The following is a 22785-nucleotide window of genomic DNA, read 5'->3' as shown; positions in this document are numbered from 1 at the left end:
TATTGGCTGCAAATATAGAACAGTGGTTGCAAAGGTGATCTGTACAGTTACAGATTATGTCAATAACATCACGGGAGGTGACACGGCATCAGTGAGACTGATACTGGAATACTGCCTCCAGTTTTGGTGTCCTCATTTGAAAAAGATGTTGTGAAATTGGAGCTGGGGCAGCAAAGAGCCACCACATGCTCTGAGGGCTGGAGAAAAATGCCTTCTAGTGAGCTATTGAAAGAGCTCAACCTGTTTAGCTTATCAAAAGAAGATTGAAAGGTGACTTTGTTGAAGTGGTGAAATGCCTTAATGGAGAGAAAATACTGGGGATTAAAGAGCTCTTTAATCTAGCAGAGAAAGGCACAACAAGACCCAATGGCTGGAAGGTGAAAAGAGACAAATTCATATTACAAATAAGGCACAAATATTCAACAGCGAGGATGATTCGCCACAGGAACAAGCTACCAAGGAAAGTGGTGGATTCTCCATCTCTTGATGTCATTTAATGAAGACTAGATGTCTTTCTGGAATGTGTTTTCCCCAAAAGAAGCTATTGTGTCATACAGGAGGCCTGTGATATGCAGGGAGTCAAATTAGCTGCTCTAATGGTCTTTTCTGGCCATCAAGTCTACTAATTTCTGAAAAAACTAGTGTAGCATTGGGAGCAGTGTCTGCTGTTATATTGTCTAGCCAGCTTGCTTACTAGAATGAACACTCACTGAGTGGGGTGATCCAGAGGGAGTAGCTCAAACCTCCAAAGTGCCTGGCCAGCAGCAGGACATTAGCACAGCAAGGGAGTGGTGTGGCAGTGACACCACAAAGGTCTTTTGTACAACCTCAGACTATTGGTCAAAGGTGGTGGGGAGGTGATGACCTCACAGAGATATACTGACATCAGCCAGGCAGGACAGGGGCGAGGGGCCAGGGAAACCTCAGAGACCTCTGTGGCTTTGCTTCAGCAAGTCTCCTTCTCAAGGTCTCTCTTTGAGGACTGAGAGAGTATTAGGGTTCATGTACGTGAGCGCGAGGAGGAACCTCTTCTGAGTTTTCTCTTTCCCTTTTAGTGATTTTACTAGAAAACAGCCGTCCCTGTTTGGAAGGTAAGAGCCTCCTCAAGGTTTGAAACCTGTTCAGTCTGATCCATCTGGTGACAGTTGAATTCTAGTCATGGAAAACACAAGCTTAAGGAGGCAGAATTTTATTCTGCACCTAGAATTTTGTCCCTTAGAATCACTGGGGACATTAGGATTTGTCCTTTTTGTTTCACTTTTTCCTCCATCCATCCATCCCTCCTTTCTCTTCTTCTCTTGCTTCTTTTGGCCTTTCTCCTGTTCCCCTCCCAACACCAGGAGAGAGGTGTGTGTGTGTGTGTCTGTGTGTGTGTCACGGGGGAGTGCTCTGCAGCTCCCACTGTGGGAAGTCCACCCAAAAATGTGGGGCTCAGGCAGTGATCCCCACCAGTGACCTGGGACATCCTTTGGGCTCTCTGGTGAGAACCCTCAGCCTCCCGTCCTCAGTCTCTACCCTGATTGGCTGAGCAGAGGGTTATTGACAGGGAGGAGACTCAGGTCCTTGTTGTTCTCCTTTAAGACCAAGTAAATAAGCCATAACCAGTCATGTTTGACAAATTTTGCTGCTTCTCTGCATTAATTGTCTCTGAGCAGTTCATGATTCTCTCTAACATGCCAGTTCTCCTAAAATACTTGCTGAATAATTACTGTGCACTGTTGTTGGTCTGGAGCTCATCTGAGAGCACTTTATTCAGGTCATTTAGTGTATGAAATTCAAGATCCGATGGTTAGTTTGAAAATCAGGGCTCTTGGGTCCTATTCCCAACTCTGCCACTGACTGGCTTTATGACCTAAGACAAGTCAATTCTCCTTTCTCAGCCTTAGCTTCTCCCTCTTTCAAGTAGGGATAATAATGATCCGCTCCTACCTACCTCACGGTGGGTGGAGGATGGGGATCCATTGGAGAGTGTCACTAGGAGTATGAGGCGTCCTATCACGTTTACTCAGATCAGATTATGACATAATAGAATAGCTGAAATATTCTATTTTATTTGTATTTTTTTTATTTTGAAATTGTTAAGAGCAGCAACTACTTAGCTCAGAGTGAAGCATCTTATCAAAAAAATTTGGCCCTGACCATTTCTTGTTTCCTTGGTGCTAAACACTGTGAAACTCCCCTTTCTCCTTCCCAGAGAGCTTTAATGCCCCTTATCTCACTCAGACACATGGCTGCCCAGAGTTCGAGAATTGTCCCTGTTCCCATTGGACAGATGGGGAGGAGCCTGAGGTACAGAGAAGGGAAGTGACCTACCCAAGGGCCTACACAGCAAGGTGGTGGCAGAGCCAGAAAGAGAAGCCACTGGTCCTGACTCCTGTTCTAACAAACAGCAAAACCCCCCAGAGACAGGGATAGAGCCCAGGAATCAAGATGGTGGGGAAATTTCACTGAAACCATTTCTGTCAGAAAATCCCATTCAGACTAAACCAGTTTGTTTCTCAAAATCATAACAAGTGGGATGAAAGTTCTTTGCAAAAATATTTTGTTGCAAAACAAAAGCATCTCCTGTTTGTCAGAGTGTGTTAAATTGTCTCGTCACACACAGCAATGGAACTCAGGAGTCCTGACTCCCAATCCCCTGGTCCAGTCACTCCAGCGGAGCACACTCCCTCTCAAAGGCAGGGGGAGCAGCCATGAGGGCCTGGTTGTAACTGCCAGCTGTGGGAGGGAGTGTGCAGCAGTGGTTAGTGAAGGGGCCTGGAAATAAGGACTGCTGGGTCCCATCCATACTTCTGACACTTGGTGTGACCCTGAGCCAGTAGCTTCCCCTCTCCAGGCCTGTTTCTCATCAGTAGGGTTGGGGGTCACAGTCCCGACAGCCCAGGGGGGTTGGGAGGCTCCAGGAAGGTGTGTAAAGTGCTGGGACATCAGGATCCTGGAGGTGCTGTCACCCGCGCACTAGGGCAGTGTTCTGCACCCCCTGCTGCCGGCTGAGTTTCTTCATCCCTTGGCAATAAGACAGACTCTTGTTTTCACAGCCAGTTAATTGCCCAGTGTCATCACCCTGCCTGCTGGCTGGGCAGGGTAACTCCTCAGGTCACCACCACCCTCTCCAGCCTGCCTTGGGCTTGGAGAGCGAGGAGAAGGGCGAGGGACAATACTGAACATCATCCATCCATTGCTCCATTACCAGAGCAATTGTGTGGCACTACGGTTCCTCTGTGGCATTCCCTGTCTGTCTGGGGAGAGGCAGAAAGAGGGGGAGAGAATCTCTCCCAAAGGAGATTGGATTTGCAAATAGCCCTCAGGAGCCCCTCGCTCTCAGACCGGGGAGGGGCTTCTCCAGAGCCATCTCCAGTGTGTTTGGAAAGGTCCCAGCAATAGGGCGCCCAGCCCTTCCCTTATGGGAGACTGTTCCCCAGGCTGAGAGTTTCTGAGATGGGCAAGACCCTGTGAGCTGCTGAGCATGGAAATCAATGGGAACCGAGGGGGCCCTGGCCTTGCTGTGCCTAGGGACTTTGAAGTGGAGAATGGTTTCCCAGGAGAAGTCCGGACTCCTGGGTTCTGTTCCTTCTCTAGCCTGGGCAGAGAGAGAGAGAGAGAGAGAGAGTGTGTGTGTGTGTGTGGCCTGGGGTGGCAGGAGGTGGCTTGTCCAAAGTGACCGATGGTTTTTGTGACTGACCCCAGTGCTCAAAAAGGATGAGACTCCCCGGTTATTGCAGCCCCGGAGATGACGATGGGGAACGTTGAGGGGGAGCAGATCATACAATGAACTCCTGCCAGTGTGTGTAGCTTGCACTCCTTGCACTCCTCTGGCTGGGGCAGGGATGGGGAGGGACCAAAAAGACTGGCTAGTGAGAGGCTGCCTTGACCCCAGACTCACACCTGCTCCCCACTCTGTTCCAGGATGGCCAGGCTCCTGAGGATGTTCAGGAAGAAGGCTCTGCAGGTGGCCCCAGATCCTGAGGGAAGCAGCTGCCATCTTCCCCAGGAGCAGAGCGGCCCCTCTGTCCCCGCTGGTGGGGAAGGAGCTCCCAGCCGGGCCAGGAGGTGGAGGTGCCCAGCCTTCTGGCAGAGGAAACCCGCTCCGAGATGGCACCTCGGTGGGAGAGGCAGTGGCCAGGCCAAAATGGAGCTGGGCCAGGATGTGGCTGGGCAGGCAGGACCCAGCCCAGGAGCAGAACCGGGCATGGTGGCTCTGGGGCTTGTTGTGTGGGCAGCAACGGCCCCAGGATCCCTGACCTGATTTCCAGCAGGAGGCATCGCCCTGCCTGGTCATTGAGGACCTTCCAGCCTTCCCAGGGCAGGAGGTGGAGAATCCCTGTCCCAGCACCAGCAGCTCGGCCCGCGCCCCGTGGGACAACAGCAGTGCCTGGGACTCAGACAGCAGTGAGGCAGATGGACACTTCTGGTTTGTTCCAGGTGAGGAGCCAGGCTGGGCTCAGGGAGGGGTGAGGAGGAGGCTGTGAACACTCTGGGCCCAGGCCCTCGACCAGTGAGTGCTATGGGGACGGGTCCACAGCCCAGGTGTCTGGCCTGAGCCATGTGACCCCCACTGACACTAGATGCTGCCACTTTGGTCCTTGGTGCTCCATTGGGTGGGGGGGTGGGGGGAGAGGCACCTCCCAGGGCATCCAGGACAATGTGGGGAGGTCTCTTTGCTATGGGCTCCTGAAGGAGTTGGGGGCTGAAGGCATCACTGAGAGAGGGGAGTGCGGAGCCCGATCTGCCCTGGGTCCCGGAGGTGGGAAGGGGGCACATTGCCCCACCATGCTCCTGTCCTTCCCCCAAGTGGCAGCAGGAGTCACCCTGTCCCCTTCTCTCCCTGGTGCAGGGACCACCAGGGACGAGGAGGAGGAGGAGGAGGAGGAGGAATGGGTGGATGTTGTCACAGTCCTCAAAAACATCCGAGAGCAGCTCCAGGGCCGAGAAAAGGTACAAATGTTCCCCAGCTGTGCCAGATCTGAGATTGTCCAGCCCCTTCCCAGCACCATGACCCCTGGCAGAGGGTCTTGGCCCTCATGAGCCACCATCCCTAATGGGGACCTTTCTCCTCCATGATCTGGGACCCCCAAGATGGGGGTGTTTGTCACACACCAGGTGTTTGTCTTCTCCCCCCACAGGCACTGTCCCAGTTCCTGACCCTGCTTGTGTAGAAGACGTGGGTTTTTGGACAATGGGCAGGTCCCCACTCTCCCTCATTCAGGCCTAAGTCTGGCTAACTGGCTCTCTCTCCCCTAACCCCGCTCCTGGGGGGCGCAGGATGAGGCCCAGCAGCTCATGTTCCTGCACGGCATGCACCCTGCATGTTTCGCTGCACAGCAGAGAGGGCAGGACACACTGGAGCCGCACTGCTGCAAGGCAGCTGTGGTGGAGAGGACTGTGGTGAGCGAGACACAGTGCCTGGCAGCTGGAGGGTGGACAGAGATGTGGGTGGGGCAGGGGTCTCCCCGGGCCGATGGTTGGGGGACGGCTGGTGCTGGAGAGGCAGCTGAGGGCAGGGATTGCTGGGGCTGAAGACTGGGGAGAAGAGACGGGAGAACTAGTGGGCAAATCGGAGGAGCAGGAGGCAGGTGGGGGAATCCTGCTGGCTGTGTGGGGCCCTGGCTGTGTAATCTCCTCCTTGGGAGGTGTCAGTGAGGCCCAAATCTCACATGCTCCTTTGTCTCCTTTGGGTCTCACAGGAGCTCATTGAGGAGCTTCCTGATGACTCTCCACCTGGCACCGTCCTGGCCAACTCCCTGATTGCTGCAACCTCAGCTACCAAAACCCTCTTGCCCAGTTCCCTAACCCCATGGCTGGGAGTCACTGCCCCTCCCACTCCCAGGTCACCTCCCAAGGGTGGCTCCTCTGGCAGAGGTGGCAGGAAGGTTCACTCCCTCTCCTGGCTATTCTGTTCTTTTCACTCCAGTAACATTGCAATGGCTTTGGGGAGAGGCTCACACCCAGGATCAGATACAGGAGAGGCAGCAGGGTCCAGGGAACAGGTGCCATTCCTGCCCTGCCACTGTCTGGGAAACCTTGGCCTTATCATTCCCTGGCTCGGTGCCTCAGTTTCCATTCTCGCCAGCCTCTGCCTATTTCCCTGCAGTTTCATGTCCATGTTGGTGCCAGTCCCATCCCAGCACTGCACAGTCTAATACTGGCTCCTCTCTCTTGCCAGCACCATGACACCTGCCCTGGAGCCAGAGCTGGAGACCCACCTCCTTCGAGCTGCCCTGCATGAAGTCTTCACCCTGGGCATGGAGAAGGACACCACCCAAGTCCAGGTAGATCGTGCTAAATCCTGGATTGAAGAGCCAGCTGTCATCCTGCCACAAATCCTTGCTAATTGCCTGCAGTGGGATGTGAATGAGAGAGGCCAGGATATGTGTTTGGGGTTCTCACCAGTGCTTCCCAGAGACCCCTCTTCCCATCCTGTGGCAGGAGTAGCCCCAGTTTCCCTAAGTCTGACCCATGGCTCTCCCTTGCTTTGCAGGATCTGCATAGGGTCTTGCCAGACCTCCTGGACGCCATGCTGGGGAACCTGCTGGCAGACTCCCCAGATACCAACAAGCTCCACTACATCTTGGACGTGAGCCTGATGAGAGGGGTGGGGGCAATTTTACCTTAACTCTTAGATCCATTTTCCAGTCTGTCCTCCTAGCTGTGCCCCCCAGTGAGCTGTCCTTGGTCAGGGCAGTCAGTGCAGTGCACTCTCAGGCCCTTCTTCCTTGAAGGACAGAGGAAGGAGCTGGGACTTCAAGCCAGAGCTCTGCCTGGTTCTGTTGAGCACTAGCCATGGGGCCCCTGGCTGGCTTGGGGAGTGAGAGTCTGAACCCCTCCTGGGAGATCCAGAAGATGGTCCTCAGAGAAGAGGGGGGAGGGATAGCTCAGTGGTTTGAGCATTGGCCTGCTAAACCAATTGGCCTGCTAAAGGGTTGTGAGTTCAATCCTTGAGGGGGCCATTTAGGGATCTGGGACAAAAATCTGTCTGGGGACTGGTCCTGCTTTGAGCAGGGGGTTGGACTAGATGACCTCCTGAGGTCCCTTCCAACCCTGAGATTCTAAGGCCTGGTCTACACTAGGACTTTAATTCGAATTTAGCAGCGTTAATTTGAATTAACCGTGCACCCATCCACACCAGGAAGCCATTTAATTCAACATAGAGGGCCCCTTATTTTGACTTCTGTACTCCTCCCCAACAAGGGGAGTAGCACTAAATTCGACATGGCTATGTCAAATTAGGCTAGGTGTGGATGCAAATCAAACTTAGTAGCTCCGGGAGCTATCCCACAGTGCACCACTCTGTTGACACTCTGGACAGCAGTCCGAGCTTGGATGCTCTGACCAGCCACACAGGAAAAGTCCCAGGAAAATTTGAATTCCTTTTCCTGTCTGGACAGTTAGAATCTCATTTCGTGGTTGGACATCGGGGCGAGCTCAGCAGCACCGGCAGCAATGCAGAGCTCTCCAGCAGAGGAGTTCATGTAATCTCTGAATAGAAAGAGGGCCCCAGCATAGACTGACCGGGAACTCTTGGATCTGATCAGTGTGTGGGGCGAGGAGTCTGTGCTTTCGGAGCTGCGCTCCAAAAAACAGAATGCAAAGACCTACGGGAAGGTCTCCAAAGCCATGAGAGACAGAGGATACAGGCGGGATGCAACGCAGCGCCACGTGAAAATCAAGGACCCCAGACAAGGCTACCAAAAAATCAAAGCGGCAAACGGACGCTACGGAGCCTGCCACCACTGCCGCACCAGTGACCGTGGACTCTGACGATGGGACAGTGTCGACGGCCAGTTCCTCGGTGATGTTCGCGGACGGGGAAGATGAGGAAGGGTTTGTGGAGGACGAGGCAGGCGACAGCGCTTACAACGCTGGTTTCCCCGACAGCCAGGATCTCTTCATCACCCTCACGGAGATTCCCTACCAACCCTCCCCGGCCGTGAACCCGGACCCTGAATCAGGGGAAGGAGCAGTCGGTAAGTGCTTTAAACATGTAAACTTTTATTCTTAATATAACAGGAATCTGAAGTATGTGTAAAGGAGGTCTCTATATATATATGGGGATAGAACAGAAATCATCCAGGGAGATCTCCACGAAGCTCTCCAGGAGGAAATCGAAAAGCCTCCGCAGGAGGTTCCTGGGGAGAGCTGCCTTACTGGGTGCTCCGTGGTAGCACAATTTTCCACGCCAGGCTTTATTGAGGTTTTCTGGGAGCATTGCCTCCATAATACTGGCAGCATAGGCCCCTGCTTTGTGCTGGCTTTCATGCAGCATGCGCTCTCTATCTCCTTCAGTGACCCTCCTCAGGGCGATCTCGCTCGGCGACTCCTGCATCTAATTAGGAAAATTACCATAATGTTACGCCTGGTCCAAAGTATTTTTAAAAAATCTCCGGACAGACGGCGTAGCAGAGAGTCAGCACGCTGCTGCGTGACAAGCGTAACGGAAAGCCAAAGAATCAAATGGACGCTCATGGAGGGAGGGGGGACTGAGGACGCAAGGTATCCCACGGTTCCTGCAGTCTCCGAAAAGCATTTGCATTCTTGGCTGATCTCCCAATACCTGTATGGTCAAACACATTGTCCGCGGCGGTTCTGGGCATAGCTCGTCAATGTACCCCCCTCCCTCACCCCCAGAAGGAAAAGGAAAAGAAATCGTCTCTTGACTCTTTTAAATGTCACCCTATGTGTACTGAATGCTGCTGGTAGACGCGATGCTGCAGCACTGTACTGTAGCATCCTTCCCCCCACCCCATGGGTGGCTGACGGTGCAATATGACTGATATCCATCATCATCAGCCTTGCTGTAGATGGTGTAGTGCAATATGACTGGTACCCGTCCTCGTCATCAGCCCATAAGTAGATGGCCTGCTAACCGTCTTCATCATAGCAACAGGGGGCTGAGCTCCATCAGCCCCCGCCCTTCATGTGTAAAGAAAAGATTCTGTACCGCCTGGACTGTCATAGCAGCAGGATGCTGTTTTCCTCTCCCCCACACTGCTTAATGTCCTGTCTGGACAATCATAGCAGCTGGAGGCTGCCTTCCCCTCATTTCATTTCAGTAACAAGTCACTGTTTCTTATTCCTGCATTCTGTATTACTTCAGCACACAAATCAGGGGACACTGCAACGGTAGCCCGGGAAGGCTGGGGGAGGAGGGAAGCAACAGGTGGGGTTGTTGCAGAAGCACCCCTTGTGAATGCCATGCAGCTCATCATTCCTGCATAATCTGACATGGAGCGGCTGTGCTTTCTGGTTCTCTGAAACACTGGATCTCTACTACACTAGCCCCATCTTCTATGCAGGAATTATTCTATTTTTAGATACCATAAAGGAGGGATTGACTCGGGGAGTCATTCCCAGTTTTGTCTTTTGCGCCCCCGGCTGATCTCGGCCAGGGGCACCTATGACAGCAGCAGAAGGTATAATGCAATACGGCTGGTAACCATCATCACCTTGCCAATTTACAATGGCATGGTAGATGGTACAATATGGCTGATAACCATCTGTGCTGTCATGCAAAAGCAAATGAATGGTGCTGTGTAGCACTGCAGAATCGCCTCTGTCCGTGGCATCTAGTACACATACGGTGACAGTGACAAAAGGCAAAACAGGCTCCATGGTTGCCATGCTATGGCGTCTGCCAGGGTAATCCAGGGAAAATGGGCTCGAAATGATTGTCTGCCGTTGCTTTCCCGGAGGAAGGAATGAGTGACTACATGTACCCAGAACCACCCGTGACAATGAAATTTGCACCATCAGGCACTGGGATCTCAACCCGGAATTCCCAGGGTCGGGGGACACTGCGATGGGGTGGAACAGGGGCAGAGTTTATGCTTTCCGGATTGCCTGCAGCAGGAGTGCGCACGAGATAGGTGCTGTGCATGCTCTTGTTCACAGACACAGACTAGACTGTGTTCATTGTTCGCAAAAATGTATCTTTGCAAGGAATTCACTCCCTTTTTCCCATCACACAGCTTCGACTGTCTCCAGACCTGCCACAGCATCCCCCTCACAGAGGCTGGCAAAGATTAGGCGGCGAAAGAAAAAGACACGGGACGAGATGTTCGCTGAACTTATGGGCTGCTCTCAAGACGAGGCGGACCAGCAGAGCCAGTGGAGGGAGACCCTCTCTCTGTACCAGTGCTCACACAGCGAACGGGAGGAGAGGTGGTGTGAGGAAGACAAGCAGGTGACTCAAACGCTGCTTGGACTAATGAGGGAGCAAACGGACACGCTCCGGCGCCTTGTACATGTTCTGCAGGACCTCAGGCAGGAGGACAGAGCCCCACTGCAGTGTATCTGTAACTGCCCTCCCCCGCCACAAAGTCCCATACCCCCCTCACCCAAAATAACCAGAAGGAGGGGCGCCAGGGGCCGTGAAAACTGTCACTGCACCCCAGCAGAGTGCTCAAGTACCCAAAAGCTCTCATACCCTAAATTTTGAGAAGTCCTTTCCTTCCCGCCTCACCCAAGCCCCCGTCCCAGTTTCATCCCCTAACTGTCTAGTTGATAATAAAAAATACTTTTCTGTTAATTACTGTTTCCGTCATGTTCTTTTAGAGGAGACTGTGTTTGAAGGGGGGGAAGTGGGTTGGTAATTGGACAGGACAATCACCTTTACCAGGGTACAGACACGGGGGCAGGATCAGCAGCAGGTCACACATACAGTGCAGGCAGTAGGCACCCTGGTCGGTATGGGAGGTGGTTTGCAGGTTCTGTGTGGGTGGGGGGGGGTACGTGACTTTGTAGCGGGGGAGGGGGGTTACAGATCTCATGCAATGGTCCCTGTCCTGGACCACAGAGCCACGCAGCAGAGGAATCTGTATCCGTCCTCCCCCGCCACAAGGCCACATAGCCCCCGCACACAGAGTCCCAAAAAGGAGGGATGGCAGGCTCCGTTGAAACAACCAGTCCAGCACTGCAGACCGCTCTGGGAGCAGGAGCCTGTCATTCCTCGAGTTTAGAGGCGGTCTTTACATCAGCGCACACCCTACGCAGCACAGTCTGCGTCCCAGTTTCAACCCTTTAACGCAAAGTCATCAATAAAGAAACCTTTGTAAAGTTACAGTGGAACATGTATTTTATTTTTAAACGTGTGTTGGAAGTGGGGGAAGCGGGGTGGACGGGGTATGTAACTGCAGATGCTAGTCAACAGTAACTTGGTAAAGACACAGGGGCAGGTTCAGCTTCTCTGTAAAGAAACTGAACAGTCACAGGTCACGCTGCTCGCTGGTACTTGAAGAGTTCCTTGTCGCTGTGTAAGGCGCCTGCATAGGGCATCACGAGCCAGGGCATTAGTGGGTAGGCTGGGTCCCCGACGATCACTATAGGCATTTGAACATCCCCAACAGTTATTTTGTGGTCCGGGAAGAAACTACCTTCCTGCAGGCGTCTAAACAGACCACAGTTCCTGAAAACACGCGCGTCATGAACTTTGCCTGGCCACCCGACGTTGATGTTGGTAAAACGTCCCCCATGGTCCACCAGTGCTCGCAGCACCATTGAAAAGTAGCCCTATTTCTCAGCAGCTGACTGTGGAAGAGGTGGACGATAAGGTGCGAGGAGTTGACAACGGCCATAACTGCAGCGGGCTCCGTGCTCACAGTGCTGTGGCGCCCATGCTGTCACTGAGCAGAAAAGTGCACGAACAGATTGCCCGCAGGCGCTTTCAGGGAGGGAGGGAGGGAGGGCGTGATTGACGGTTCAATGATGACAGTTACCCAAAACCACCCTCGACACATTTTTCCCCCAGCATGCATTGGGGGGAAATCCCAGAATTCCAATGGGCAGCGGGGAGTGCGGGAACTGTGGGATAGCTTCCCACAGTGCACTGCTTCCAAAGTCGACGCTGGCCCCGTTACTGTGGACTCACACAGTCGAATTAGTGTACTTAGTGTGGATACACAAATTCGACTTCATAACGTCGATTCCACAAATTCGACTTAAGTTGATTTGAAATAGTCTTGTAGTGTAGACATACCCTAAGAGTCACAGGCTCGTTCCTAGAGGAAACAGGAGGACCCCAGAGAATCAGCCCTTGTCTCTGACAGGCCCTGAGATTCCTGGGGGGGATTGTGCTCACACTCACTCCCTTCACCCAACCAAGGACTTGAGAACCAGGGAAGGGTGAGGGGTCTGTCTCCTTCCTGGTGAGCTGTTCAGAAATCAGGAGTTCAGGGAGGGTGGGACCAGTCCCGACACCGAGCATTGTCCCAATCTAGAGACAATGTCAAGTTGTGACCTGCAGGATACAAGCATCGTCCTGGGGGCAACAATCCCCTACTAAAGCTCTGCGATCAATGAATCAGATATTCCACCCCACATACAATGTCTCAGCCCCCTGGGGATGGGGAAGGGCTCATTAACACAATACATGCACCATTGATCCTGAGCTGCCTCCTTTCCCCACAGCACATTAACTACTGCATCGTGTCCAGGGTGTCACGAGAGAGAGCCAGGAGCAGCACGGCCCTCCTCAGATCCATCATCACCCTCCCTGAGTTTGACGTAAGTGGCCCCGGACTCCAGCTTCCTGACTCCAGGCATAGGTGGGCTGGCTCCAATGGGCTGTAGGATCTGCTGCTGCAGGGGGTGTGGATTAGGAGTGTTCCTCTTGGGGAGGCAGAGTCAAAGCAGAGAATGAGCCTGGCTTGAGTCAAGTTCTTCTTGTCCTGGTTAAGTGGCGACTTTCGCTTTTAAGGGGACCGTGCTCCAGATTCATGCCTTCCTGTCATCCTGGAGCAGCTGGGGAAGCAAATCCTCATGGAGGGCCCTGTCCACATCCCTGTGCTCCAGGCAGGGGCGGCTCTAGCAATTTCGCCGCCCCAAGCACGGCGGCACGCCGCAGGGGGCGCTCTGCCGGTCGCCGGTCCTGCAGCTCCGGTGGACCTCCCGCAGACGTGCCTGCGTAGGGTCCGCTGGTCCCGCGGCTCCGGTGGACCTCCCGCAGGCACGCCTGCGGATGCTCCACCGAAGCCGCGGGACCAGCGGACCCTCCGCAAGCACGTCTGCGGGAGGTCCACCGGAGCCGCCTGCTGCCCTCCCAGCGACCGGCAGAGTGCCCCCCGTGGCATGCCACCCCAAGCACGCGCTTGGCGTGCTGGGGCCTGGAGCCGCCCCTGGCTCCAGGCTCCCTCATCACGGACTTTTATGTTCTTGGGAAGGGCAGCAGAGTCCTCTAAGTGCCCTCTGCGAGCCTCTCCTGTCACCCAAGCAACCACCCAGAGCTGCTCCCATCACTGGCATCCTGGGAGGCCAAGGACTGATGGGTAATGGCGACTGACCAGGCAGTTCTGAGGCACATGGGCAGGGGAAGCTTGTCCTGCTAGAGGATTCAGTCAGCAGGGGCTGCTGATCTGCCCCATTCACCAGGGCTGCCATCCTGCAGCTTCAGCATTAGTGGCTGGGATGACTTGGGGAAAGGTCTCAACCTCCCCACATCCCACTTCACTGCTGCCAGAATCCCTCTTCTCCCCGCCCAACTAGAGCCCCCGCCCTGCCCACCTGGGTGGGGGTGGAGGAGCGGGGTCTGAGAACTTGAGCTGTGGATTGGAGGTAGAACAGCTGTCAGGGGCACTGAGGGGGAGTGGCAGGAGCTCACCCTATAAGGACGGAGGTTGGCACGGGAGGTCACTAGAAAGGACAAGACTCCATTCTGGGGGCCATGAGGGGGAATTCATCCCTCAGAGGTGGGCGGGTGCTGGCTGGAAATGCTGCTGGTCCCAGGTGCCTTTAATCCCCCCTGATTCTGCAGGGGCATCTGAGTCTCTGACAGGTCCTCGTTCCCTTGCAGCAGGAGGACGTCATGGCCAATGTGATGCACCAGCTCCGCATAATCTGGCACTTGTGCCAGGTGCCTGAAGCACTTTAGGGGCTCCGCCTCTGCCTCTGAGGCCACCAGCAACTCCCGCTCCCTGCTGCAGGTACTGCTCTGGCTCCCTGTAAATGGGGAGCTAGCGGACGGGGAAATGGAGCCCCCTGGCACTCACAGAAATTCTCTCCCCTCTCTGTGGAGCAGGGTCCTTCCCTCTGCCCTCCAAATTCCTTCATCTGGGGCAGGAGCTCTTTCCCTCACACCCATTCCCCTCCCTCCTTTCTTTGTTCTAGCCCCATCCCATTCCCCCTGCGCCCAGGCAGAGCTCTCCCTGCCCCATATGGTGCAGAAAGGCCGTTATGTCAGGGGCACAGCCCTAGCTCCACTGAAACTCAGAAGCTCCACTTTTGAGGAGGTGGGGGTGGGACAGAGGCTCAGGGCTAGCTTCACCCCTTGCCCTTTATTCTCCCCTTGGCTCTTCTAGGGGGTCTCTGGGTGTGAAAGGAATAGGAGCCTCCTTCCCGGCTGTCTTCCAGGCCCTGGGATCTGGCACAGCCTCCTGGATGGGCGCATCCTGCAGCTGAGCCTTGTCAGGGAGCAGTGGGGCCAGGTCACCTCGTCCCATCAAAGCAAGCAACACTTGCTCTCAAAGAGGCTTAGATGGAAGACCTCACTCCCTCATGGAGGTAAGAGCCATTTACTCCTTAGGGTGTGTGGCTCTCTTGGAGGAGAAATGGCATCCCCGATGCATAGCCTGGCTGGGAGCTTTCCCCATCCCTGGCTCCCAGCTCTGGGACAGAGACATCTCCATCATCGTATCACCCTGGTTTTGTTCCTAGGAAGGGGCTCCCCAGAGACGTCCTTGAACCTGGACTCCTGAGAGTGTTTCTGGCAGGAGGCTCCAGCCCCTCGGGCATGAAGAGAGCATCAGGTAGTCTCGATCACATGGCATCTCCAGTCTCCAGCTCCACTTCCCGCAGCAGGGCAAATGAACCCATCAGCTCCCAGAATCCCAACTCTTTGACTTCCTTCCACTCAGCAGTGAGGTTTCTCCAGCCCCCTCACCACACCTGTCAGAGTCACCAGAACGAGCAAACTCCAGTTCCGGGCAGTGGGGCCTGTGTATACTCAGCCCCTCTGGAAACCAGGTCTGAAAGGGGGAGCAAGGACCCCAGGCCAATAACAGTGGGAGTGGGCAGAGCAGGCCTGTAACAGGGTGCTTTCCCCTGGGCTGCACAGCCTGCGGCCTAGCCGAGCTGATTATAGAATGAGCTCTAACTGAGGGGCACCATGTCCCTAAAGAGCCAGACTTCAATGGTGACACAGCCCAGCTGGGGTATCAACAGGAATGAGAACGAGGTAGTTCAGAGCAGCAAGGAAACTTGAGAAGAGAGGTAGGAAGTGCCCAGGGAAACCTGCAGCAAAGTGAAAGGAGCAGACTTAGCTGTTGGGTACAGGGCCCTGGGCTGTCAGGGTGGGACTGGGTTCCCCCACTGGCCCCAAAGAAGGGGGTGTGTACACACCTGGAGAGGGTTACCAAGCCCAGCAAGGGGGCTGCAGGCTAAGCAAGAGCCTCAGCAATGGCAGAAGGACTTCTTTCTGTGGAAAGACCTCTTTGGACTTCTAGTGTGAGACAAGTTGGGCCCCAGAAGGGTGGACTAAAGGTGGAGACCTGGCCGTAGAGCTGAGTTACCAGGCAGAGAAATTGCCATGGTGCTGGAGTGACCATGGATGGGGGACGCTAGCCCAGCGAGAGGGCTGTGATGCCATGCCCGGCCACCAGGGCGGGCGTAACGATGAGTAGATTCATTTATGATTGGCATAGTCCGGAGGATTGAATTCTGCCTGTGATCCATGAGGACTGATGGAAGTCTTGGTTGCTGACGGAAAGTCTGTCCTCCCAAGTGGGTGTATCGAGGGACAGAGCCAGTCACTGGATTTCCCATTTCAGTTCCAGGGACCAGTTAAGCAGCCCAAGCAGGTCTAGGGGTTTCTCCAGCAGCTCCCAGAAAACCAACAGAAGCAGAAGGAAGTGCAGGCAGAGCTACAGACACAGCAGCAGCAATACCCATGAGAGATCCTGCAAAGGGAATGCCCATGGACAAAAAGAGCAGACACAGAGAGCATGCCTCGGCTGTGCTGAGAAGGTTAGCCCAGGAGAGCAGGGCACAAGAAAGTGTACAGGCTGGCCAAATGCAAAGATGGGAACAAGAGTTCTTTGTTTTGGGTGCAGAGAAGCAGGCTGTATCAAAAGACACAGCCTGCTTAGGAAATTGCTGGGTGGCAAAAGGAGAGGCCAGCAGGGCCGGTGCAAGGATATTTTGCACCCTAGGCAAAACTTCCACCTTGCGCCCTTCCCTTCCCTCCCCCCAGAGGATCACTTATTATAAACTTTCAAAAATGAATACAGTGGAGTCACATCTTATGCAGGGGTTAGGTTCTAAGGTCAGTGTGTAAGAAGAAAATTGCGTATAGTGAAAATTACCATAAAGTACAGTACACACAGTATACACTAGAACAGGGGTCCGCAGCCTATGGCACACGTGCCAAAGGTAGCATGCAAGACAATTTTTTTTTTAAATGGCAGGCTGCAGGTCCCAGTTACACCGGCCCTGTTTCTACCACTCCTCCCAGTTTAGTGTCATCTGCAAACTTGCTGAGGGTGCAGTCCACGCCACTCTCCATTTTTCTGTGTCAGTTAATTGGATTGATGATACGTTATGAGAATTTATAGCCCAATAAAAGGTATTTCCACACCCAACTTGTCTGACTAAGTAGAGAGTAATTCATAGGGAGACTCAGTCATGATTATTTTCTTGTGTTTTGTTGGGTGAGCATCTGGAGGAATCATCTTCCAACTTAAGCAGAAAGAACGACCGATTGGATTCTGTTTTGATCCACTTTGCCTTCTTCATACATGAAGATAAAGAGAGTAACACACACACTGACCTGGCGAAATTCATCATAAATAACCCATGCCATGCAAGACACCTTAACTGCACACCTAGTAAATGTATATGGAACTGGTGAAGGGTCCACGTGGCTGGAGGAGGTGGAAAAATGTTTGGAGGAAAATGAGACTGGAATTAAGATTTTACTTGACAGTAACAGAAGGATTTTGCACACGAATAAACACAAGTGTCTTATTACTTAATGTTTAATATTAGAATTATAAATTGAAGTTTATGATCCTAAACCACCAATTAACAGCTATGTAATTTGCATACTGATTATTCCTTTGGAAAATTTGTATCTGCATGTATAAAGAAGGTTAAGTTAAAGTGGATCAACACTGTTAGTTACTTGGTCTTTTTTTATGCTTAGATCAGAAGAGAATTCATCAGGGAGCTCACCAAACAAAACAAGATGAATGAGTATGCTTAAGCATTACAGTCATGTAAACAGTGCTTAATTGTGCCTGGACTTGCCAGGGCTTCTCCCCAGCACCTCTAGGCCTGGCTGTTCCTAGTCCTGGCACCTCTGGGCTTGCAGCGTCAGGTTTGAAAGCAGCAAAATTGCTTAAGCCCTGGCTCTTATTTCATTACAAATTAAACACTGCATGTAAGTTGCACATAGGGAAGCTAAAAACACTAAATGTTTTTAACAAAATACTTGACTAATGTTGTCTTTTAATGCAATCTAATAACGTTCAACCCAGTAAGTAACATGTGGCGTGATAAATCTGACAATGTGGTTTTATTTCTGTCTCTGCAACTGACTCCTCATGTGACCTTCTGCACAATGGGCCTCTCTTTATTTGCATAGAAAATAAGGATACAAACACTCTTGTCGGATGTTAAGTGGTGTTCCTAGAACTCAGGATACCAAAGAACTTCACAGTCATTAAAGTTCTATAAATGCAAATGGACTTCACCCAGAGCAGATGGGCAGTGTAGAAGCCCGTGTCCACTTAAGTCTCTGCGAAGAGCAATTTTTTAATTCTTAGGTGGGTCTTAAGAGGTTTCTATACCTTGTATTGCTCTCTGCTAAGACTGAATGCCAAATCCTAGGGCCTCATGAACAACTCACTGAAGTCAATGGAGAAACTCCCCTTCATTTCAGTGTGCATTATACTGGATGTGCAGAACATGCAGAGTACAGGCTCCCTGAAATTGCAGTGATTAATGCCAGAATGTCCCAAACAAAATATGCCATGGATTTGAAAGACCAGACTGGATTCTTGTACGTGCTACTGATGCTCAGATCCTGCTCTGAATTTCCTTCATATTAATTCCTTTGTAACTCCAATGAAGTCAGTATAGTAGAGAATGAGCCTAAAATATAAGTCCTTGTATTAGAGGCCTGGTATGAGGCCTGAACTAAAGTAGTGGGTAAGCTTTGCTGATCTAAACCAAAGTTAGCAAATGTCAGGCTCTGCCTGCTTGCAAGTTCACTGAATCTGCCAGGAACAGGGCCGATACTGCAGAAACACACATTCCTAAGAAGTGCTAGTCACTGAGTACTCATGCAAACACATCCTGATATCAAGTACTACCAGAACATCCTGATATCAAGGATAGTACAAAAACATTCCCCATGGATAACGTGAACACACTGACCCCTCCTAAAAGATAAAGTCAGGATCACAGTATGTAATAGAGATGTTTAAATCAAACCAACATGTACAAGGTAATGGGTAATAACTAGCTACGTCAGTGGGCAGTAACTATGTCAGAGGGGCAGTACTAACTTGTTTGTATTAGGGTATAAAGATGTATCTCAGAGGAAGTATCTTTGTCTGGCCAAGGGAGGAATGGAAAGTCCTGCTGTTCACTGAGCTGGTCCATTGTTACAGGCATATGTGTATTAATGTATAGAGTCTGTGGGATACTAGTACCATGCTTTGTCAACAATAAACCTGGCTGGATGTCTTCGTCCCTTAACGAATCTTGTGGTCATTCAGTGGTTTGCTTGAAGTCTGCCGAGCCAGCTGTCTGTGCAGGGCTGGGGTGGTACAAATAGGGAACACACACACAGCCAATCAACATCTTAGCACAGCCAAGAGAAAGATACCAGGAACGTAGTGTGCCCATGAAAATTTTCATATGAAAGAAAGCTGGAGAGGGTAGTTTGTATGTGACGATGAGATTAGACTAATGAATATAAACACTGAGGAAACAATTACATCAACTGAAAACATCACAACAAAGAGTCCAACAAAATGTGTTTTGTAATTAATAAAGACCGCATGCACAAACGGTGTCTCCGATCCTCCAGGCAGTTTGAGAAACTGTATAAAAGTTCCTGCCACTCAGGGCTCTTCTAAACACTTCTCTTCACGTACTGTCCTCGGTGACCTGGGTAAGTCTGATTTCAATCAATTTCTCGATAACTACTGAGGTGTCACATTAGTAATGTTTTCAATTCAGGCCTGAATCTTGTATGTTGACACTGTGATTCTCAGCAATTGTGAGACATTTTTCCATAACTTTGTGCAGTTGTTAAGTTGCAGGCATTAGCTGCTTCAAGCTTTATAAGTTAAGGGTGGGATTTACAGAGCCACACATGTGTTTCTGACACCGAGATCCGATGATTCCTAACCGGAGATAGGAAATTTAAATCTTTGGAGATGTGAATAATCTCATAGCACAGCTTTCATTGGGGCATTTTGGGAAGAAACTCCTCCACTTTCTTCTGTAAAGGGCCGTTTCAGTGCTCTACTTCATTCGGAAGTGGCTGGTGCTTGTTACTGTGTAAGACACGATAATGGATTCAATGGATCACCGGTCTCATCTAGTCTGACAGTTCCTATGTTCCCCATTGTGGAAGTAGCAATTTTAGATGCAGATCTTAGATTGGGGTAAATTAACATAGCTCCACTGAAGTCAGTGTAACTGAGCCAATTTAACCCAGCTCACAATCTGGTCCTTAGTATTTTGTACAGAAAAAAGAATAATTTATCATTCATTCATTCGCAAGTGTTGCTGTCTCACAAGTTTGACAAACAGAAAAAACCACAATTTGCTTGTGATGGTGTTGTGACTCACCACCTCAGCACCTCTCGCTGGCACGTCTGGGAATTAGCTCTGTCCTCTGCAGGGCGCCCTCTGCTGGTGGTGTCCCGTCCATTGTCTGTTCCCCTGTTGGTATCCGGACCCGCGTTGCTCCTGCTCAGTGGTGTCCTCTTCAGGACACTGCCCTCCGGCAGGGTCCACTGCTCTGGTCGCACCCCCTTCTGGGGGTCTGGTGTTATAGAAACATAGAATATCAGGGTTGGAAGGGACCCCAGGAGGTCATCTAGTCCAACCCCCTGCTCAAAGCAGGACCAATTCCCAACTAAATCATCCCAGCCAGGGTTTTGTCAAGCCTGACCTTAAAAACCTCTAAGGAAGGGGATTCCACCACCTCCCTAGGGAACCCATTCCAGGGCTTCACCACTCTCTGAGTGAAAAAGTTTTTCCTAATATCCAACCTAAACCTCCCCCACTGCAACTTGAGACCATTACTCCTTGTTCTGTCATCTGCTACCACTGAGAATAGTCTAAATCCACCCTCTTTGGAACCCCCCTTTCAGGTAGTTGAAAGCAGCTATCAAATCCCCCCTCATTCTTCTCTTCTGCAGACTAAACTATCCCAGTTCCCTCAACCTGTCCTCATAAGTCATGTGCTCCAGCCCTCTAATCATTTTTGTTGCCCTTCGCTGGACTCTTTCCAATTTTTCCACATCCTTCTTGTAGTGTGGGGCCCAAAACTGGACACAGTACTCCAGATGAGGCCTCACCAATGCCGAATAGAGGGGAATGATCACGTCCCTTGATCTGCTGCCAATGCCCCTACTTATACATCCCAAAATGCCGTTAGCTTTCTTGGCAACTAGGGCACACTGCTGACTCATATCCAGCTTCTCGTCCACTGTAACCCCTAGCTCCTTTTCTGCAGAACTGCTGCCCAGCCATTCGGTCCCTAGTCTGTAACAGTGAATGGGATTCTTCCGTCCTAAGTGCAGGACTCTGCACTTGTCCTTGTTGAACCTCATCAGGTTTCTTTTGGCCCAGTCCTCTAATTTGTCTAGGTCCCTCTGTATCCTAGCCCTACCCTCCAGCATATCTACCACTCCTACCAGTTTAGTGTCATCTGCAAACTTGCTGAGAATGCAGTCCACGCCATCCTCCTATCAGCAGTCCTCCATCTGCACCGGTTCTAGGGGCTGGCTGCAGCCTCAAAGTCTAGTCCCTTTGTCATAGGGGCCAGCCACAGACTGTATCAGGCCACACTCCTCCTCAGACAGGTGTAGTACAAGGGGAAAGGAGGGGGACCCAGGCCCACCCACTACTCTGAGTCCCAACTCAGGGACCCTCTAGCCGCAGCCTCCCTGCCTTCCTTCTCTCCCCTTGTCAGACTTTTGTCCCTGGGCCACTTCCCCTTCGGCCCTGTGCACCCGCTCGGCCCTTTGTAGCAAGGCCTGCAGTTTTCCTTGGCTGGAGCTCCCCAGCTCCTTATGCCCTTCCCCAGCACTGCTCTGTCCAAGGTGCTACCTTTCAGCCCAGGAGCCAGTCCTCCTCCCTTAGCAGTCAGGGAGAGACTGCCTCTCAGCCTGTTAGGCAGCCTTTATATAGGGCCTAACCTTGCCCTGATTGGCTGCCTCTGCCCTGCCCTGATTGGCTCCTAACAGGCCTCTGTTGATTGGCTGCCAGTCTGCGCAGCCTCAAAGGCCTGTTCCAGCCTTTTTCTAGGTCCCTCTGTATCCTAGCCCTACCCTCCAGCGTATCAACCACTCCTCCCAGTTTAGTGTCATCTGCAAACTTGCTAAGGGTGCAGTCCACACCATCCTCCAGATCGTTAATGAAGATATTGAACAAAACCGGCCCCAGCACTGACCCTTGGGGCACTCTACTTGATACCGGCTGCCAACTAGACATGGAACCATTGATCACTACCCGTTGAACCCGACCATCTAGCCAGTTTTCTATCCACCTTACCGTCCATTCATCCAGCCCAGACTTCTTTAACTTGCTGGCAAGAATACTGTGGGAGACTGTATCAAAAGCTTTGCTAAAGTCCAGAAATAGCACATCCACTGCTTTCCCCTCATCCACAGAGCCGGTTATCTCATCATAGAAGGCAATTAGATTAGTCAGGCATGACTTGCCCTTGGTGAATCCATGATGACTGTTCCTGATCACTTTCCCCTCCTTTAAGTGGTTCAGAATTGATTCCTTGAGGACCTGTTCCATGATTTTTCCAGGGACTGAGGTGAGACTGACTGGCCTGTAGTTCCCTGGATCTTCCTTCTTCCCTTTTTTAAAGATGGGCACTACTTTAGCCTTTTTCCAGTCATCCGGGACCTCCCCCGATTGCCATGATTTTTCAAAGATAATGGCCAATGGCTCTGCAATCTCATCGGCCAACTCCTTTAGCACCCTCGGATGCAGTGCATCCAGCCCCATGGACTTGTGCTCATCCAGCTTTTCTAAATAGTCCTGAACTACTTCTTTCCCTACAGAGAGCTGGTCACCTCCTCCCTATACCGTGCAGCAGAGTGCAGCTGTCTGGGAGCTGACCTTGTCTGTGAAGACAGAGGCAAAAAAAGCATTGAGTACACTAGCTTTCTCCACATCCTCTGTCACTAGGTTCCCTCCCTCATTCAGCAAGGGGCCCACACTTTCCTTGACTTTCTTCTTGTTGCTAACATACCTGAAGAAACCCTTCTTGTTACTCCTAACATCTCCTGCTAGCTGCAACTCCAAGTGTGATTTGGCCTTCCTAATTTTACTCCTGCATGCCTGAACAATACTTTTATACTCCTCCCTGGTTATTTGTCCAATCTTCCACTTCTTGTAAGCTGTTTTTTTGTGTTTAAGACGAGCAAGGATTTCACTGTTAAGCCAAGCTGGTCGCCTGCCATATTTACTTTTCTTCCTACACATCGGGATGGTTTGCTCCTGCAACCTCAATAAGGATTCTTTAAAATACAGCCAGCTTCCCTCGACTCCTTTCCCCGTCATGTTATTCTCCCAGGGGACCTTGCCCATCAGTTCCCT

General features: G+C 51.7%; 1 protein-coding gene and 1 long non-coding RNA gene across 10 annotated transcripts; one reads left to right on the top strand and one right to left on the bottom strand.

The window, feature by feature from the left end:
• Window positions 1–909: 909 nt before the first annotated feature.
• Window positions 910–17413, top strand: LOC120389956. 9 transcript variants are annotated; one of them, XM_039512105.1, is made up of 11 exons: window positions 910–1091; window positions 3907–4422; window positions 4835–4935; window positions 5263–5385; window positions 6164–6269; window positions 6479–6592; window positions 12403–12498; window positions 13784–13913; window positions 14341–14490; window positions 14644–14735; window positions 17129–17413. In XM_039512105.1, the coding sequence occupies exons 2-8, from the start codon at window positions 4093–4095 to the stop codon at window positions 13859–13861; spliced, it is 948 nt and encodes a 315-aa protein (XP_039368039.1). In that variant the 5' UTR covers window positions 910–1091; window positions 3907–4092; the 3' UTR covers window positions 13862–13913; window positions 14341–14490; window positions 14644–14735; window positions 17129–17413. The 9 variants fall into 9 exon arrangements, with proteins under 9 accessions (XP_039368039.1, XP_039368038.1, XP_039368037.1 ...); XM_039512104.1 differs by having other exon boundaries at window positions 14341–15951; XM_039512103.1 differs by lacking the exon at window positions 17129–17413 and having other exon boundaries at window positions 14289–16178.
• Window positions 17414–19361: 1948 nt separating this feature from the next.
• LOC120389957 lies at window positions 19362–21307 on the bottom strand. The gene is made up of 3 exons (XR_005590998.1): window positions 21280–21307; window positions 19792–19987; window positions 19362–19493 (listed from the first exon to the last, which is right to left on the bottom strand). It is a non-coding gene; the product is annotated as an uncharacterized LOC120389957 (long non-coding RNA).
• Window positions 21308–22785: the final 1478 nt, after the last annotated feature.

Source organism: Mauremys reevesii, linkage group 24, assembly GCF_016161935.1.
Source record: "Mauremys reevesii isolate NIE-2019 linkage group 24, ASM1616193v1, whole genome shotgun sequence".
NCBI lineage: Eukaryota > Metazoa > Chordata > Testudines > Geoemydidae > Mauremys > Mauremys reevesii.
This window is presented reverse-complemented; position numbering and strand designations above follow the sequence as displayed.